The sequence below is a fragment of the Xiphias gladius genome, chromosome 16, assembly GCF_016859285.1.
Source record: "Xiphias gladius isolate SHS-SW01 ecotype Sanya breed wild chromosome 16, ASM1685928v1, whole genome shotgun sequence".
NCBI lineage: Eukaryota > Metazoa > Chordata > Actinopteri > Istiophoriformes > Xiphiidae > Xiphias > Xiphias gladius.
Window position 1 is genome coordinate 17777747 of NC_053415.1, and position 15433 is coordinate 17793179.

General features: G+C 37.7%; 2 protein-coding genes across 2 annotated transcripts; both read left to right on the top strand.

Annotated features, from left to right (window-relative positions):
* Positions 1-257: 257 nt before the first annotated feature.
* LOC120801310 lies at positions 258-6020 on the top strand. The gene is made up of 5 exons (XM_040148132.1): positions 258-305; positions 349-477; positions 3644-3961; positions 4077-4379; positions 4558-6020. Exons 2-5 carry the CDS (start codon positions 435-437, stop codon positions 4683-4685), a joined length of 792 nt encoding a protein of 263 aa, XP_040004066.1. The 5' UTR covers positions 258-305; positions 349-434; the 3' UTR covers positions 4686-6020.
* A 2177-nt stretch (positions 6021-8197) lies between these two features.
* On the top strand, positions 8198-15053 carry piga (phosphatidylinositol glycan anchor biosynthesis, class A). Its single transcript, XM_040149381.1, has 7 exons — positions 8198-8345; positions 9634-10116; positions 10225-10495; positions 11100-11232; positions 11466-11598; positions 12938-13144; positions 14241-15053. The coding sequence occupies exons 2-7, from the start codon at positions 9670-9672 to the stop codon at positions 14547-14549; spliced, it is 1500 nt and encodes a 499-aa protein (XP_040005315.1). The 5' UTR covers positions 8198-8345; positions 9634-9669; the 3' UTR covers positions 14550-15053.
* Positions 15054-15433: the final 380 nt, after the last annotated feature.

Genomic DNA, 15433 nt, shown 5'->3' on the forward strand with positions numbered 1-15433 from the left:
AAGCTCTCCTGCCAAGGAAAACCGAAATTTGACCTCGAACCTGTCCACCTATTTAATTGAATACCTTTAAAATAAAAATATTTTCAGTCTTATGGCCTCGGCGTTATTCGTATATAACTGTTTGTTCCTTTCGGTGCTCAAGTTAACTTTGGTCAATATTGTTTGGCTAATTTCCGTTTCAAGACATTCTCCAGGAAACGCGAAACGGTCGGCAGCTGGACATGACTTAATATCACTTTCTCTTTAAGTCGCAAGGACGGCGATCGTGTACGGATTCGTTGTCCGCGGGCGGAGATTTTTCATTCACCTTTTGGGTGAATCTTTACATTTAATCAAAACGATTACATGAGACAGACCAGATACGAATTATCCCTGTAAAAAGTTGCTGTACAACTTTAGCAGCATTTGAGTTCTGTTCACCCGCAGAGCCCAACATGAAGAAATATCTGGGAGTGCTGATGATGTTAATGGTCTCAGGTAAGCTTTCATATGATTCAAATCATTCAACAGTAATGTAGAGTTTGCGTCTCTTAAATTATAGTCGGCCTATATTTTAGGCTAAACTCTTGCATACTACAGAATAATCACACATAAACGTTTGGTATGCCTGTAATGAAACGAGTCTACATGTAACATTTGAGTGCGGACATTAACAGTAGCATATACTGCCTATTGCCTGTGTAGCCTACTGTAGATCACGAGTGGCAATACTGGTAAAGTTGTAACTTTAGTTATTGACATACTACATTTTCGGCGACTTTCCTTAGTAAAATAATTTCTTTCCATATTTTTCCATGTTTATCCTTGTGGAGAACGTCATTGACTTGTCAAATTTGAACACCTAAGCCCCCTTGATCAGGACACATAACACAAACTGTGTCCTCTCCTCAGTTCTTGTGAGAGTTCAAGTGGGATAAATTGCAAGATATTCAGTGGTAAATAAATTGACTTTTATATGCATTTGTCAGATTTGAAACCATACTGAACACTGAAGAAACAGTGATTTTGAACATCTGATTATATTAGACAAAACATTCAATCGATGCTATGTGACTACAGGGATTCAGAAATAAAAGTATCCATGTAAGTTCACACTCTTAATTTAAAACGAAACAGTATGTTTACAGAATCAGTTGCTGCTCTGCTAATGTGCCCACATTCAGCAGAGTTTTAAAGTTTTTAAGTGTTTGAATACCTTTAGGCAATGACCACATCAATCCAGCAAACCAACCTCATTTAGTATAAACAGGGTTTGACTTTGAGAGGTCAGGTCAAGTCAGGGCTTACCTGTGTTGTAAGGTGACAGATGAATACTGAAGTTTTTACTTGATCTTTTAGTTTTTTGTTGTATTTATGTGTATTATTTTGGATATTTGTTTTTGGTTTAGTTTGCACTGATGTAATTGGGGTTTGTAAGATTGTATTTTTTTAATTTTTATGTCACGTTTCCTGTCAACCTTTAAACATCTTTGGACCATATTAGAAATAAGCGTTCTCACTTAACAACACGTTATCATGCTAATCGAATCAGTCCTTTGTGATTACCATTTTACAGATGGTTTAAAAGGTTAATCACAAGTGAGGTAATTTTATTAAAACATAGACATGCAAATACATTTATATTATTTATTTACCACTGTTTCATTTTTCTTGCACCCTGTACTTGTTAGCGTTTTCTATAACGCAAGGTTTTAGCTTCAGTAAAAAAGTGTGTGTATAAAAGAATCATGGCATATGTCTGTCCATTATTTTTGCTTTATATATAAATGATGTTTAGGTCAAAATGTTCTCATTGTTTTTAGGGTGTCAGTAAGAAACATCTCTCTTCTTTTGGGTTCTCTATTAAGGCACTTGAAGAGAAATACAAACAGAATGGGAGTCTGCAATGTCTTACTAGTAGCGTCTATGCAGTTGTGTTTGAACAAAAGGGCAAAGGGTCAAAGTTACCAAATAATTGGGTACTGTGAGGAAAATCTGCACAACAGTTAGCAGAATGGAAATAATGATTTATTCATTTATAATATTATATCTTATGATTTGAATCTCTCAATATTAGGCATTTGGCAGTTATCTTCTACACAAATTCCCTCTAATATAAACACAGCGGAGATGTTATTGTGAAAGTAATAGTGAAGTAAACAAAAGAATGGTTAACAACACATCAAAAAGTAAAAAACAGTATCATTAAACAGCAGACATTGGTATGTTGAAAAAATGTAAGGTGATTAAAGATGACAGGTGTTACTGTTAATACAGAGTTGAGTACAGTGTTAAACATCATACAGGAATGAACTGGAATCAACTAATCTTTTAACATTAACTTAAGTTAAGTTTACTTAAGTTAAGTAAACTTAAGTTAAAGTTCACTTAACCCATCAAATCAGCACACAGTGTTAGTGGACATTAGCAGATGTCATTATTAGAGTATGCAGTATTACAGTATTAGAATTAAAACTGTCCAGGGATCCAGTTTATTGTATTTTTAAAGAAGCAGCACATGATGGAAACTCACTGCGTGCCTCTAATACATGTTAAGTCATGGTTGTTTCTTCTGATAATAGTTTAAAAAATTCAAACATCCAATGCTGCCCCTATCACAGTATAATTTAAGAACGTTACTGGGGGTGCCTCTTCAAGTCAAGTCAAGGCAAGTCAAGTCAAGAGGCTTTCTGATCTGTATAGCATACAAACAAAAACTCTTTCAGTGGGAAAAAGAAATAGAAGAACCCTCAGGAAGAGCAACAGCGGAGGAATCCCTCTTCCAGGATGGACAGACTGGCAATAAATGTTGTGTGTATGGAACAGAGCACCTAGTAGATTTACAGTGTGGACAAAATATAGATTTTAAACATATATGAAGAGAATGATCCAGGAGGACGTCAAAGAACTTCCAGGTGCAGCCAATAGATAGGACTTGAGCCCAACGACCTCCTCTCCACCATGAAGATCTGGAAGGAGGGCCACACAAACAAGCAAGAGGAAAACTCGAACACACCATTCACAACACAGAGAGAGAGACAAGCTGGGACAACTGAATGACGGAGATCCAGATCCAAACCGTCTGGAATAGGGCACCAACAGCCAGGGAAGAGAGAGATGACAGGGAAGTGAAAATGGGGAGAGGGAGAAGAAAGATATGCACACAGCCTGGTGGACGCTCATGAGTTTGAGGGAACAAACAAACAGAGGGTTACAAAGCTGACGAAGACATTTTAAGTCTTCATACTTACAATGGTATGAAAGTGGCTTTAACAGGAGCAGAGACAGCTGTAAATCCTTTATGTTAAATTCAAAACTGATTCCTCAAACTACGAATGTCTACTGTCACTGCACATTCAACTACAACATTTTACAGTTTTACTAAAAGGTTCCTCATTAAATTAATTCCTCATCTCTCAAGTTTATTGAAAATGTTTAGTGAATTTAACTCAGTTGGTTTTATATTTTTCACAACTTATGAGCCCACTATTGAGCTGATCATTCAAGTCTACTTCAGTTAACTCACATTTTTAAAGCAGCAGGGAAACGTGTTTTCAAGTTGAGCCAGCTTAATTGTTTTACAGTGTATGTGCTGAGAAATGCCTATATCAAGAACAACTGGGCTGAGAAATGAACTAATCCAGAGTTACCTTTTCTACTGCAGGTGATAACGAGGTGACTATCCGAGGCACGTTGGAAGACAGTGTCCTTCTGCCATGCACCTGCTCAGATAGAAATTTGGACAAGGAGTTTAAGTGGCAAATGGACGAACCAAACCCAACTCGGGTATTCGTACAAAACACGACCACTTCAGACTTCTATGACAGATACAAGGGCAGAGCCAAAATATTTGTGGCTGAGAACAGTAATAACTGCTCTCTTCACCTAACAGACATCACAGTAGATGACCAGGGAAAATACAAATGTAGTTTTTCTATTCAAGAACAATACACCCGTTTTTTTATAAATCTCATCATCTCTGGTAAGTCATTCATTTATTCATTATGAATACCTACATAACTTGATCACACATTCATTCACCCATGAATTCACAGCCGAATCTTTCACTGTTTTTGACTTAAATCTTCTCTTATCAGCAACCTACAGTGTTTGTCAGAGCTCTGCCAGGAATCTGGATGGTGATGTAGGTGAAAATGTTTTCCATTGTGATGTGAGGGGACGCTACAGAGAAGCTGAGATTCAGTGGTATTTGGATGGAAAGCCTCTTACAAATTCATCCACAACCAACATAACCCACACATACCCCATGCGTGGTCCTTTTGGTCGCTACCATTTCAACAGCAAACTCATCAGTGAACTAAGCTGGACCTCAAAGCCCAAATGTGATGTGAAGACCAAAGTCGTTTCACCTGTAATTAGATATGACTGCGAGACTACTGGTAAATATTTGTTTTTATTTGTTTTAAGATATTTGGATGTTGATTGGGATATTTAAAATAAAGCCTGTGACATCAAATCATTAAGAAAAACATATAGTTTTGTTATTTACTGTGTCATATTTTTGCGAATATATACATGAAATGTATAATTTTTATTTTATTTTATTTTAATTTTCAGGGCAACCAAGAATCCAAGATGTCCCCGCACCGAAATATTCCATTAGATACCTTAAATTCATCCCCGTGGTGTTGGTGCTTATACTTTCCCTGGTCTTGTGGCGCCATTGGAACACTCACAGTAACTGAGTGAATAAATATTTGTCATTATGCCAGAGATGGCTTTTCCAGAGTGATTTTCCACACTGAATCTGTGCCTAACTGGTTAAACCAGAGTTGCACAATACTTATTACAGTTGTTAAATCAAGCTTCTACTGGTTTTGTGCTTCGTTAACATTCATCATTATTACTGGATTAGTCGGTGGCATCTGTTTTTCCATATCTTTTGTCCTTGATAAAGGGGTTTACTGAAGATAAGAGAAAGGAAGACTGAACAATTTCTAGTACTAAATACACAAGATGAATGCCGATGTGAAAACTGCAAAAAACACTGTCCATTGAACGGTGGTTGGTCAAGAAAGTGGCGTCAAGACCCCGGCGAGACTGTTATACAGGCAGGTCACATCCCGTGTACATGCCACTCATGGAATGTGTTGTCTCAGACGAGGCTCATTTGTGAACTGTTATGGATCTTCATCTCAGACAGATGTTTATATTCCCTCCTTCCAGTTGAGCAACTGTCAAGAAAGAGTGGCTTCTGTGAAGGTGAAATGATACATTCAAATGTAATCAGTTACACCTCTGTTATGAATAAAGCACAAAAAATATGAAAATCACCACACAACAAAAATAAATGGCAGAATGTGTGCACTATTGTAGATTCTGTTGGTGATCAACAATGAAGCTATTCATATTAAAATTCAATCAAAATAACCACACAATTTGCTAAAAATGTTATTGCTGACATGGTTTATGTCAATGAGACAGTTTTTTGAATGAACAAAAAAGTTAGAAAGATATTCAGATATACTCCCACATATTTAATGTATGGTGTGGCCACCTTGAGCAAAATCACAATCACTCTAAGAACCCTAAAAGAGTGAGACCCATTTTTCAGTCTTTAAGTTTTAAATGACCTTTATTATTACAGAAATTCAGCACAAAACTGAGCCATTTAATGATTTATTGTACCTTTGTGATTAGGCATATATATACTTAAAGTGCCATTATCTGCATATGAAATTACTAATACAGAGATGTTTACTAAAGGCATTTTAGTTCATTTAATTGTGCAACAGTTGTAAAAAATGTGAGTACTAGATCAATATGTAATAATTTTATATGCTGTTTTATCATTTTTTACCATAAATGTGTTATTCATACTGCACTATGCTATGCTAAACATAATGCAAATATTTATGTCAGGTTTATAAAATGTATATGCCAAAAGGCCACTGTCTCCTGGGGTTTTTCTTGTAAAGGTCCTTGAACAAGCTTCTTCTTTTCTTATATGAGAGTGTCTTAAAATGTAGCCTTTTCCTCTGTATTTTGTGGTAAACTGGTTACACTGAATGTTTTTTGCTTTTCCAGATTCATTTCCCTTTTGTAAATAAACAGATTAAGGCCATTTTATGTAACATACTGTCAAGGTTCCGATCGAGGGAACCCCTACCTCAAGAAACAAAACAGCCGGAGACTTTTTTTTAAAATTCTTTCCAGGCTGAAAAGATGTTGTTGAACTCTAGGAACAGGGAAGCAAACAGTAGAGAAATCTGAAGCAAGCTGGAGGAGAGGGGATTGCAATAATATGTGGCAGTGTGAATGTGTGGATTTTTCAAGGTCAACAAAGGGTTCAGATGAAACCTACCTTGAAAATGCCTTGCTGAGGAATGAGAACAAAACAACCCGTTAACCCACATATATCATGTTAGCCTTTGTGTCTTTTTGTTATTTTTGTGTTGCTAATTCTTTGTTGTTTTATCATCATTGTCATTTGTGCTTTCTGTCTGTAAACTTTTGATATTTGCAGGACAGGAAGTCACTGTAAAACCATACCTGGTACACCATTCTCTTGGCCATCAGCCACCACAAATATTGGATTGATTTCCAACATGTTGAGACTGGTGATTGGAGCATACACAGAGAAAAAAACAGGAATTTTGCAGTACATATTTCCATTTTGTCAACATTTGAAAGATAAGTTCATGAGCCAGAAGACCAAATACTAAATTTTGATCGGGGAAAAACAAGGAAAAAACAAGTGTCATACTGTGATCTCACTTCCCTTTAAGCGTTTCATTTCACTTTTTTCAGCAGCAAGATACATGGTGCTGAAAAAAGTGCCTAAATAAACATCACTTAAGCTTATATTAAATAAATAATGAATTGATATAAATAATAATTTACTAATATAGTAAATAAACTATTCATGGTTTTTCAGTTGACTCTCCAAATGACTTTTCATAATACAGTGATGTTAACGGGTGTCACAGCGATGGGCAGAGTGGAACTAAGCATGCAGGGCCAAGACGTGGGGAGGGCCCTCAAAAACCCACAATTTATAAATTGTTTTTATCTGCAATTTTGAAATCTTACGTTATCAGAATAATAAGTAAACTATTAATGCTGGCTGAATAAATACTTTGACAGACTTTTTTTGTATCTAAAATATTATAAAAGCCTCTGAGGGGCCTCCCTCATCCCAGCAGCAAGGTGGACAAAAACAGCTGTGTCTCCAGATGTGGTAGTTGATAAAATTGGGATGCTGAGGACTTGAAGCTATTGCGTCTTTTTATTAAAAAAGGAAAATCATAGAACCAAAGATAAGATAATAGAAAGGAACCGGCAAAGGGTGAACAGTTACACTGTACAGGTATTCAACATGGCGAGTTAGCTATTATAATAGCTAGCTTGCTGATAAATGAAGCAGCACTGCGTTTAGTTTGAGAAACAGCCACAGAGAGTCGGCTGCAGGTCCATCATCAGCATCTTCTCAGGTTAATGAGGATGTCAACAGGGGGAGCTCATAAAGTGGCTCCTAAAAGTTATTTCAAGCAGAGCTTTGCAACACTATGAAGTCATCTGTCTTTATTATATATAATAAGTGTTATACAATATAATACCATTTAGGATGTTTCGAATTTACAGTATTTCTCAACTAATGTTTGAAATAGGATCAGTTAGATGGCTTTCAAACTTGGTCTTATGCCCAGGGGTATAATGAACGCATGATAAACTGATGGAAATTATGTTCTATAATTGTCTAAAGCTTCATAGTCTAAGCTTTACACAGAAATGCCAGTGTGTTGAGAAAAAAAGGCTGAAATACGCTGAGATTTCAGATTATGCAGACTTTCTTAAATGTAGTATAAACGCAACGTAGTGATTATCCTAATAACCAATAGAGATGCTTTTGATTCAGTTATTTGTACAGATGTAACAGTAATTTATTTATACAGGGGCCAGATTTTTGTGCCACATCACTGTATATACCTGCACATTACTGTTTGTGTTTAGCTTTAGACTTTGTCTTTATTCGGGTGTATTTTATTATGATATATAGTCAAGCAGTAATCTTTCCTCAGTGTGGGGGCCAGAGTTAGATGGCTTTCTATCTTATGCCCAGGGTATCTATAAATGAAGTTTAATTCTAGCCAAAAGCCGTTTATTTTAGTGGAAGACTTAGAAAACAGCGCTTTTTGTGTGTGAAACCCACCTATTAAAATATCGGCAGATAGCAGCAACGGCTCGACGGTACGTCATCACTACGTTTGACGTAGTGAAACAGCAGGAAGTGATACGAGCGGCTAACTGGCTAGCGCAAGGCTAGCGAGCAGAAATGAATCTACATTTAGAAAATATTTCTGTGTTTTTTCACAGGCTGGAGCAAGTTTGACATTTTGTCCACGGTAAGGCAATTTTGGACTAGGAAAACTATTTGCTTTAAATGCCAATGAAGTGGTTAAATATGAACGAAGTGGGTTAGCTTGATGCTAATGTATATTGAAATAGACGAGGGATATATAAACGTTAATGTAGGTTAGCTTAGAAAATTTGGTCAAAAATCACTTTGCAATGTAACAGAAAGTTGGAAAGCAAATTCAGGTTAAAGGGACAATTCGCTTTAAAACATTTCTAATGCTGAACAGGGAGATGCTGCTAGTAGAATATATTATATAAAAACAGGTGCTGAGACACTGACAGCAGAGAGGTGTTCACTGGGACATGTGCGAGTTTGAAAGCAGCTCTAAGCCCTACTGACTTATCACAGATATACTATGACAAGTGTTCATACTGGGCAACATAAAAATAAGACAGAAAAGGTTCATAATGCACTAAACGAGAGCTTGAGGTAATTCAGAAACTTCAGGTGGAATCTGCAATACCTGAGTTGGTAAATACCAGAGTATCATATCTAGAGCTGCAGCGATTATTAGATTAATGGATTAGTTGGTAGGAAGAAAAATAGTCTGCAACTATTTGATTAATCGTTTAAGTATTTGTTTCAAGCAAAAATGCCAAACATTTGCAAGTCCAATGCTTTCAAATGTGAGGATTTACTGCTTTTCTTGGTCTAACATTACTGTAAACTGAATATTTTGGGGGTTTTGACTTTTGGTCGGAAAAACGTCTATTGACGTCACCTCAGGCTCTAGGAGCTTGTGATGAGCATTTTTATAGGCCAAATTATCAATAGAATAATCGAGAAAATAATTACAGCAATCGATGATGAAAATAATCGTTAGTTGCGGCATTAATCGTATGACAGCTGAGTGGTTAGTGATGGGGGATGTTTATATCATGAGACCCAATTGGAAGTATCATACCCTGGTGATATACTATACATAGGTAATATATAATTATCAGATTGTTCAAGTAAAATTCAGTTGGATGTAAATAATGCTGAAATGAATACTCTATTGATTGATTAATTGATAGACGGGAAGCACAGCACCAACTATTTTGGTAATCAATTAATCATTTGTGTCATTTATTTATAAGTAAAAATTATCTGTCAAAATTATCGAAATAATTTGTAATGAATTTTCTGTCAGTAAACTAAAAGATTAATCAAGTCATGTAAAGTATTTTTACTTGAAACTACCACTTGACTTTACTTGTTAAATGATTGTTAACATACTGTTGTTATCAATTAATTTATGTTGATGCACTAACTTATAAATCAATTTATTTCAGCATTGGTGAAGTGTACAGCCATACAAGGAATCTACAATGGGCCAACAAAGAAGAGTGGCAGCTGTGAATAATCCTTTGTCTCAGGGAGTCTCTGGAGCTCCTGCAGAGTCTGTCAAGGCCTCCAACAGGAAGCACAACATCTGCATGGTGTCTGACTTCTTCTATCCGAATATGGGAGGGGTAGAAAGTCACATTTACCAGCTTTCCCAGTGTCTGATTGAAAAGGGACATAAGGTGGTAATCATCACCCATGCCTATGGCAGGAGGAAGGGTGTCAGGTACCTGACCAATGGACTGAAGGTCTACTACCTCCCCCTGCAGGTGATGTACAACCAGTCCACAGCCACCACCTGCTTCCACAGTCTCCCCCTGCTGCGCTGTGTGTTTGTCAGGGAACGCATCACTATAGTGCATGCACACAGCTCGTTCTCCGCCATGGCCCATGATGCACTGTTCCATGCTAAGACCATGGGCCTTAACACGGTATGTGACTTATCATGAATCAGGTCAAAACTTTTTTTCCAATCTTAGTATCTACTCACGTCTCTGTGCTACACATGATATAAACCTAAAGAGTATTATCATTTACAGGTGTTCACTGATCACTCACTCTTCGGCTTTGCTGACGTCAGCTCTGTGCTGACCAACAAGCTTCTGACTGTGTCATTGTGTGATACCAACCACATTGTGTGTGTGTCGTACACCAGTAAGGAGAACACAGTGCTCCGTGCAGCACTCAACCCAGAGATAGTGTCTGTTATTCCCAATGCTGTTGACCCTACAGACTTCACCCCTGACCCCTCCCAGCGCCAAGACAACAGGATCACTGTTGTTGTCATCAGCCGTCTGGTCTACCGCAAAGGTACAGAGAGTTAAACATTGTATAAACTATGCTTCAGTATTTCTGCCCTTTTTTTTGGAGGACCAAAGTTCAAGGCCCCAATTTGGCACGAGTCATTCGCACTTCATTTACAGTGCTAAATTTACATTTTAATCTGGATGTCCAAAAAGATCAGCTGGAAAATCGAATAAGCCAATATATTTGGCCGTTTTAGCTTGTCACAGATATATCAGTGTCAGCCTATATGTTCGCCATTGGATAACATTGAATTGCAGTACAGAATTCCAAAAATATAATACATTTTTTTACAGTGTTGCCATTACTTAGTTTGTCTACAAGAGAGCACTGACAAGTTTATTTTTCACTTGGAAAATACCACAAATGCGGCCCATATCTTCAAAAAGCAAGTTCAAGGGATTCTTTTCAAATAATTTTTATATACAATATGTGTTTATCTAAAAAATTAACATTGGCCGATATATAATGATCATATTTTTTAAACACTCACTTATCAACATGCATATCAGCCTCACAAATCCAGTATCAGTATATAAAGTGTTGAAGTATAAGTGTTGTGTTACATTCATTGTGAAACCAAATTGTCACTTTCTCTTCTTCTGGTAAGGAATTGACCTTCTTGGTGGAATAATCCCGGAGCTCTGCCTCAAACATCCAGATCTGCATTTCCTAATTGGTGGAGAGGGGCCGAAGAGAATTGTGTTGGAGGAAGTGAGAGAGAAATACCAACTACATGACAGGTACTGCTCATTTTTCCTAGGAGTATTTGATGGGAAGCTACCACTCAGGAAGGTAAGCCTCTTTTAGGATATGGTCTCTGTAAAAACATTTAATAAAGAGATCAAGTGATGATGAGAAATACTATAAAATGACACTACTTTACCCATACCATTCTGTCAAATAACCACACATTGAATTTATGTGTGAAAGTGGTATTACATGTGCCCAACTTCTTTCAATTGGAACATTACAGGGTGCGTCTGCTGGGAGCTTTGGAGCATAAAGATGTTCGTGGAGTTTTGGTGCAGGGTCACATCTTCCTCAACACATCGCTGACTGAAGCGTTCTGCATGGCCATTGTAGAGGGAGCCAGCTGTGGACTGCAGGTCTTGTACCATTCATATGATAGTTTAAGGACAGGAAATGGTATGTTGTGGATGGCAGACAACAGGAAGGATTATACTCGAAAGCTACATGAAGCAATATATCACACAGCTTTATGAAGTAATGATTGTGAAAGCTGCACTTCCTGTGTTTAACTTTGCTTTCTGAAACTTACCTTAACACAAAAGTAGACATAAAGCCTCAGTCTTTCTCACTCTGTTCCTAAATCTCACTCTCTCAAAATTTGGTCTGGTTTGATGTTGCAACAGTTTTTTGGTCTGTCCTAAACATTCAGCTTAATTCATGTCACAACACAAAGAAAAATACATTTCTATGTATTTGTAAAACAGGAACAAAACAAACATTTGCCTATCCCATTAGCTTTACAAAAACAGCTCTGTTTAAACCCATTTAACTGAATAGAAGTGGCAGGACAGCTGAAAATGCTAATGAACTTTTTCCTTCTCACAGATTTCCTGTGGATGTGTGCTTGTAGTTGGATGCCAGAGATTTATTAACAATAACAGTTTTAAATGACAGACTGAAGCTGACTAGTCAGGAACTCAACAATCATGTGTGCCAGGGGAACTTTGGTCTGTTGAATCTCAGAGGAAGAGAAAACAATGCTATCAGCAGTTATGAACATAATAGCAACAAAAGAGTAATGTAAGTCTAGAAGGACCTTTAGTGGTAAATGTGGTCAGTCCCATTTAAGTTTAAAAGTCACACACTTACAGGACAGAGAGAGTAAGTGATAAGAAATTATGAGAACCTTCCTCCACAGCAGCTGGAAGTTTATTCCAAAGATAGGGGGTAGGCAGGTGGGAAAGGTCTTCATTTCTTGAGGAATTTGTTTTAGTGTTTGGGATAACAAGGAGGCATGTCTGCTGAGTATTAGCCAAGCAATAGATCCTTATGCAGTTGGCTACAAAAGCTTATCCAAGTCACAAATTCCTATGTTTACTTTTGGAGACAAGCGTTACGCTAAAGTGGAGTTCATCTGGGAAGCTTTAGGATGCTTGTGCTGCTTGCCCCTGTATATTTGCTTTGCCAGACTCCACCAACGGAGGGTGGTAAGTGCAAATGTAGCTTGACCCCTATATTCAGAATAACCACAATGATGAGAATAAGACCAAATATTCTACTTTTACCCAGAATAGTTTGACGAAATTATGCTTTTCATCCTGATACTAAGACCATGAAAAGCACCTTAAAATCTTTTAAGTAGTGCTACAACAGATGTTGTTGTTATACTCTCACACTGAGGGTGACTTATACTTATGTGTGTATGTATGTCTACAATGTGTTCATCCGGTTTTTTTTATTTTTTTTATTTCTAAGGTGGTTAGCACTCGTGTCGGGGGCATCCCAGAGGTGTTACCTGAGGATTTGATTACCCTGTGTGAGCCCACTGTGCGGTCTTTGTGTGCTGGTCTTGAAACAGTCATCACCCAGCAGCGGTCAGGCTCTTTTCCCTCCCCAGCCTCCATCCATGCACGTGTGCGGAACCTTTACACTTGGAGAAACGTTGCTGAGAGGACTGAAAAAGTAGGTTCAGTAGGTTTTTGGCCACTTGGGGGCAGTGGCAACACACCATTGACATATCGTCATGTATGAAGTTAATATGACCAACTTGTTAGCATTCAGTTTCTTAGTTACAGATCCAGCAGTTATGGAGCAACCTTAAATGCTCCACTTTGCTCACCGGCTCGTTACTAACTACATCTTTCTGCTGTTTGGTGCTGAGAGGGTAGTGTACAGTGGGTTTTTAAAGCTTTTTTCACTGAAATACGACAGATAGGCCAGACAGATAAACAATGAGCTGAACTCACTATAAGGTTCCATAAAGCCGAGCAAGGCTGCAGATTCAGGTGATGACTCTCTGTAGGTTCATCACTACAAGCAAAACCTTTGTCATTACATATATCATTGTTATAAAAATATTGATTATAGCCTCTTACGGTCTTATTTCTGAAATGTCAGGTATAGGAAAAAAAACAATAATATAACTGTAATCTGTAGGGAATTACAGAAACCTGATTCCTTTGATTTTTCACGGAGAAAGACAATTTCTTGGCCATGTTTACATGTGACCAGGATTCTAATTCTAAACGTGTGAGTGTGTATGACAGTAGACCTCAAACAGGGAAAGTATTGCTGTGACAGCAGAGCGGTGGGGTTAAATGAAATATCATTACACGGAAATATGCATTCTTGTATTGGAAATCATTTAATTGATTTTGACTGTAGCTGAAGCTAACTGAAACTGAAACTGAAAGTTTAAATAAGTCTATTTATAACATTGACGCACCTTTGCACTTTAAAAAAAAACTATGTTCTTACTACAGAACAAAATAAATAAGTGTTTTGTATCACTAATAATGTTAAAATAAGAAGAAAGCCCTGCTTTCAAAGTAAGAAGTCTGATTATTGGCATGATGAATGTGGACACAGATACAGTAACCTGGTTACCATAGTGCATGTAAACATGTTTTCTGATTTCCAGCATAACCAGGTTTCTCTGAGTAGCCCTTTGTCTTGTGTGCATGTAAATGTACTGATGGTTCACACAGCTGAGGCTACACGACTGAATGGTAGATGGTGAATTGTTTGTCGACTCTCATCATTGCATTTTCCCTCTCAGGTGTATGACAGAGTGGCCGAAGAGGAGGTGCTTCCTCTGGACAGACGGTTACGGAGGCTGAGGGCTCACTGTGGCCCCATCGCCGGCTCCATCTTTGCATTTGTGGCTGTTTTAGACTTCCTCTTCCTGCTGCTCCTGCAGTGGTTGGTGCCAGATCGGGTCATGGACGTCGCTGTGGACACCACAGGCCCTCACGGACTGTGGTTGCAGGAAACAAGCAGTAAAAACGAAGCCCATTCCAAAAGTGCCACGAAGCGAGCAGCAGAACGTCATCATAGTGATCGCTCAATACCTCCGCCTCACTTCTAGCTGCTTATATGATGTCATACATATGTCACCCTTATTGTGCAGACGGACATTTCAAACATGGCTACTGAATGCTGAATGTGCTCATGGTAACCCCAAACATTGTTTACATTTACTTATCAAAGGGACCTTGTGTGAAAGCATTTTATCTGACACTTGGAAGGAGTGTTTTTATTTTTATATTTATTGATTTAAAATGGAAATCTGTGGTAGTCCTTGAGACTTTAATAAGCACTTTTTTGATTTGGTATACACAGTATAGATAGCGCTAACTAGAGGGAGTAAAAGGGGTGGTTTATTGTACACTTACTGATGCACAAAACTGCAATAACATATTTCCAATTTTGATTTTGTAATTTTGATACCACAAAATTCCCTCCTTTATTTAATAACTTTATTTTTCTTCTCTAAGATGTTACATATTTACTGTGTATGACTTTTTTTAAGATGATCGTGTGACTCCCAGGCAGTCTGCTCCGGAAAATAAAGTGTACCTTCAAGGTTTCATCCATTTTCACATTTCATTTTATTTAGATTGTCTGCAGGCATATGGGGGGGCATCCCCGAGGTGTTACCTGAGGACTTGCATTTTTATCTTCTAGAGACTATTACATGAAACAGTACACTCAGAAAGACGTTGGAGGACCACTTTCTTAGAATTAGTTTTACAAAAGCAATGGCTCTCAGGAATGAAGAGTGGCAGACAAAACACAAAAGTAGCTGTGAAACAGGAGGTGATAGAGACGGGATGGCATGGCTATTCAAGGCTAACAATTAGGGTTTGGATAGCGTCGTGATTGGATGTTGAACATTATTTCATCCCTCTAAAAAAAGACTTGTTATATGACTTCGTGTAGACAGAGCTGAAACTGAAAATATAGAATTTT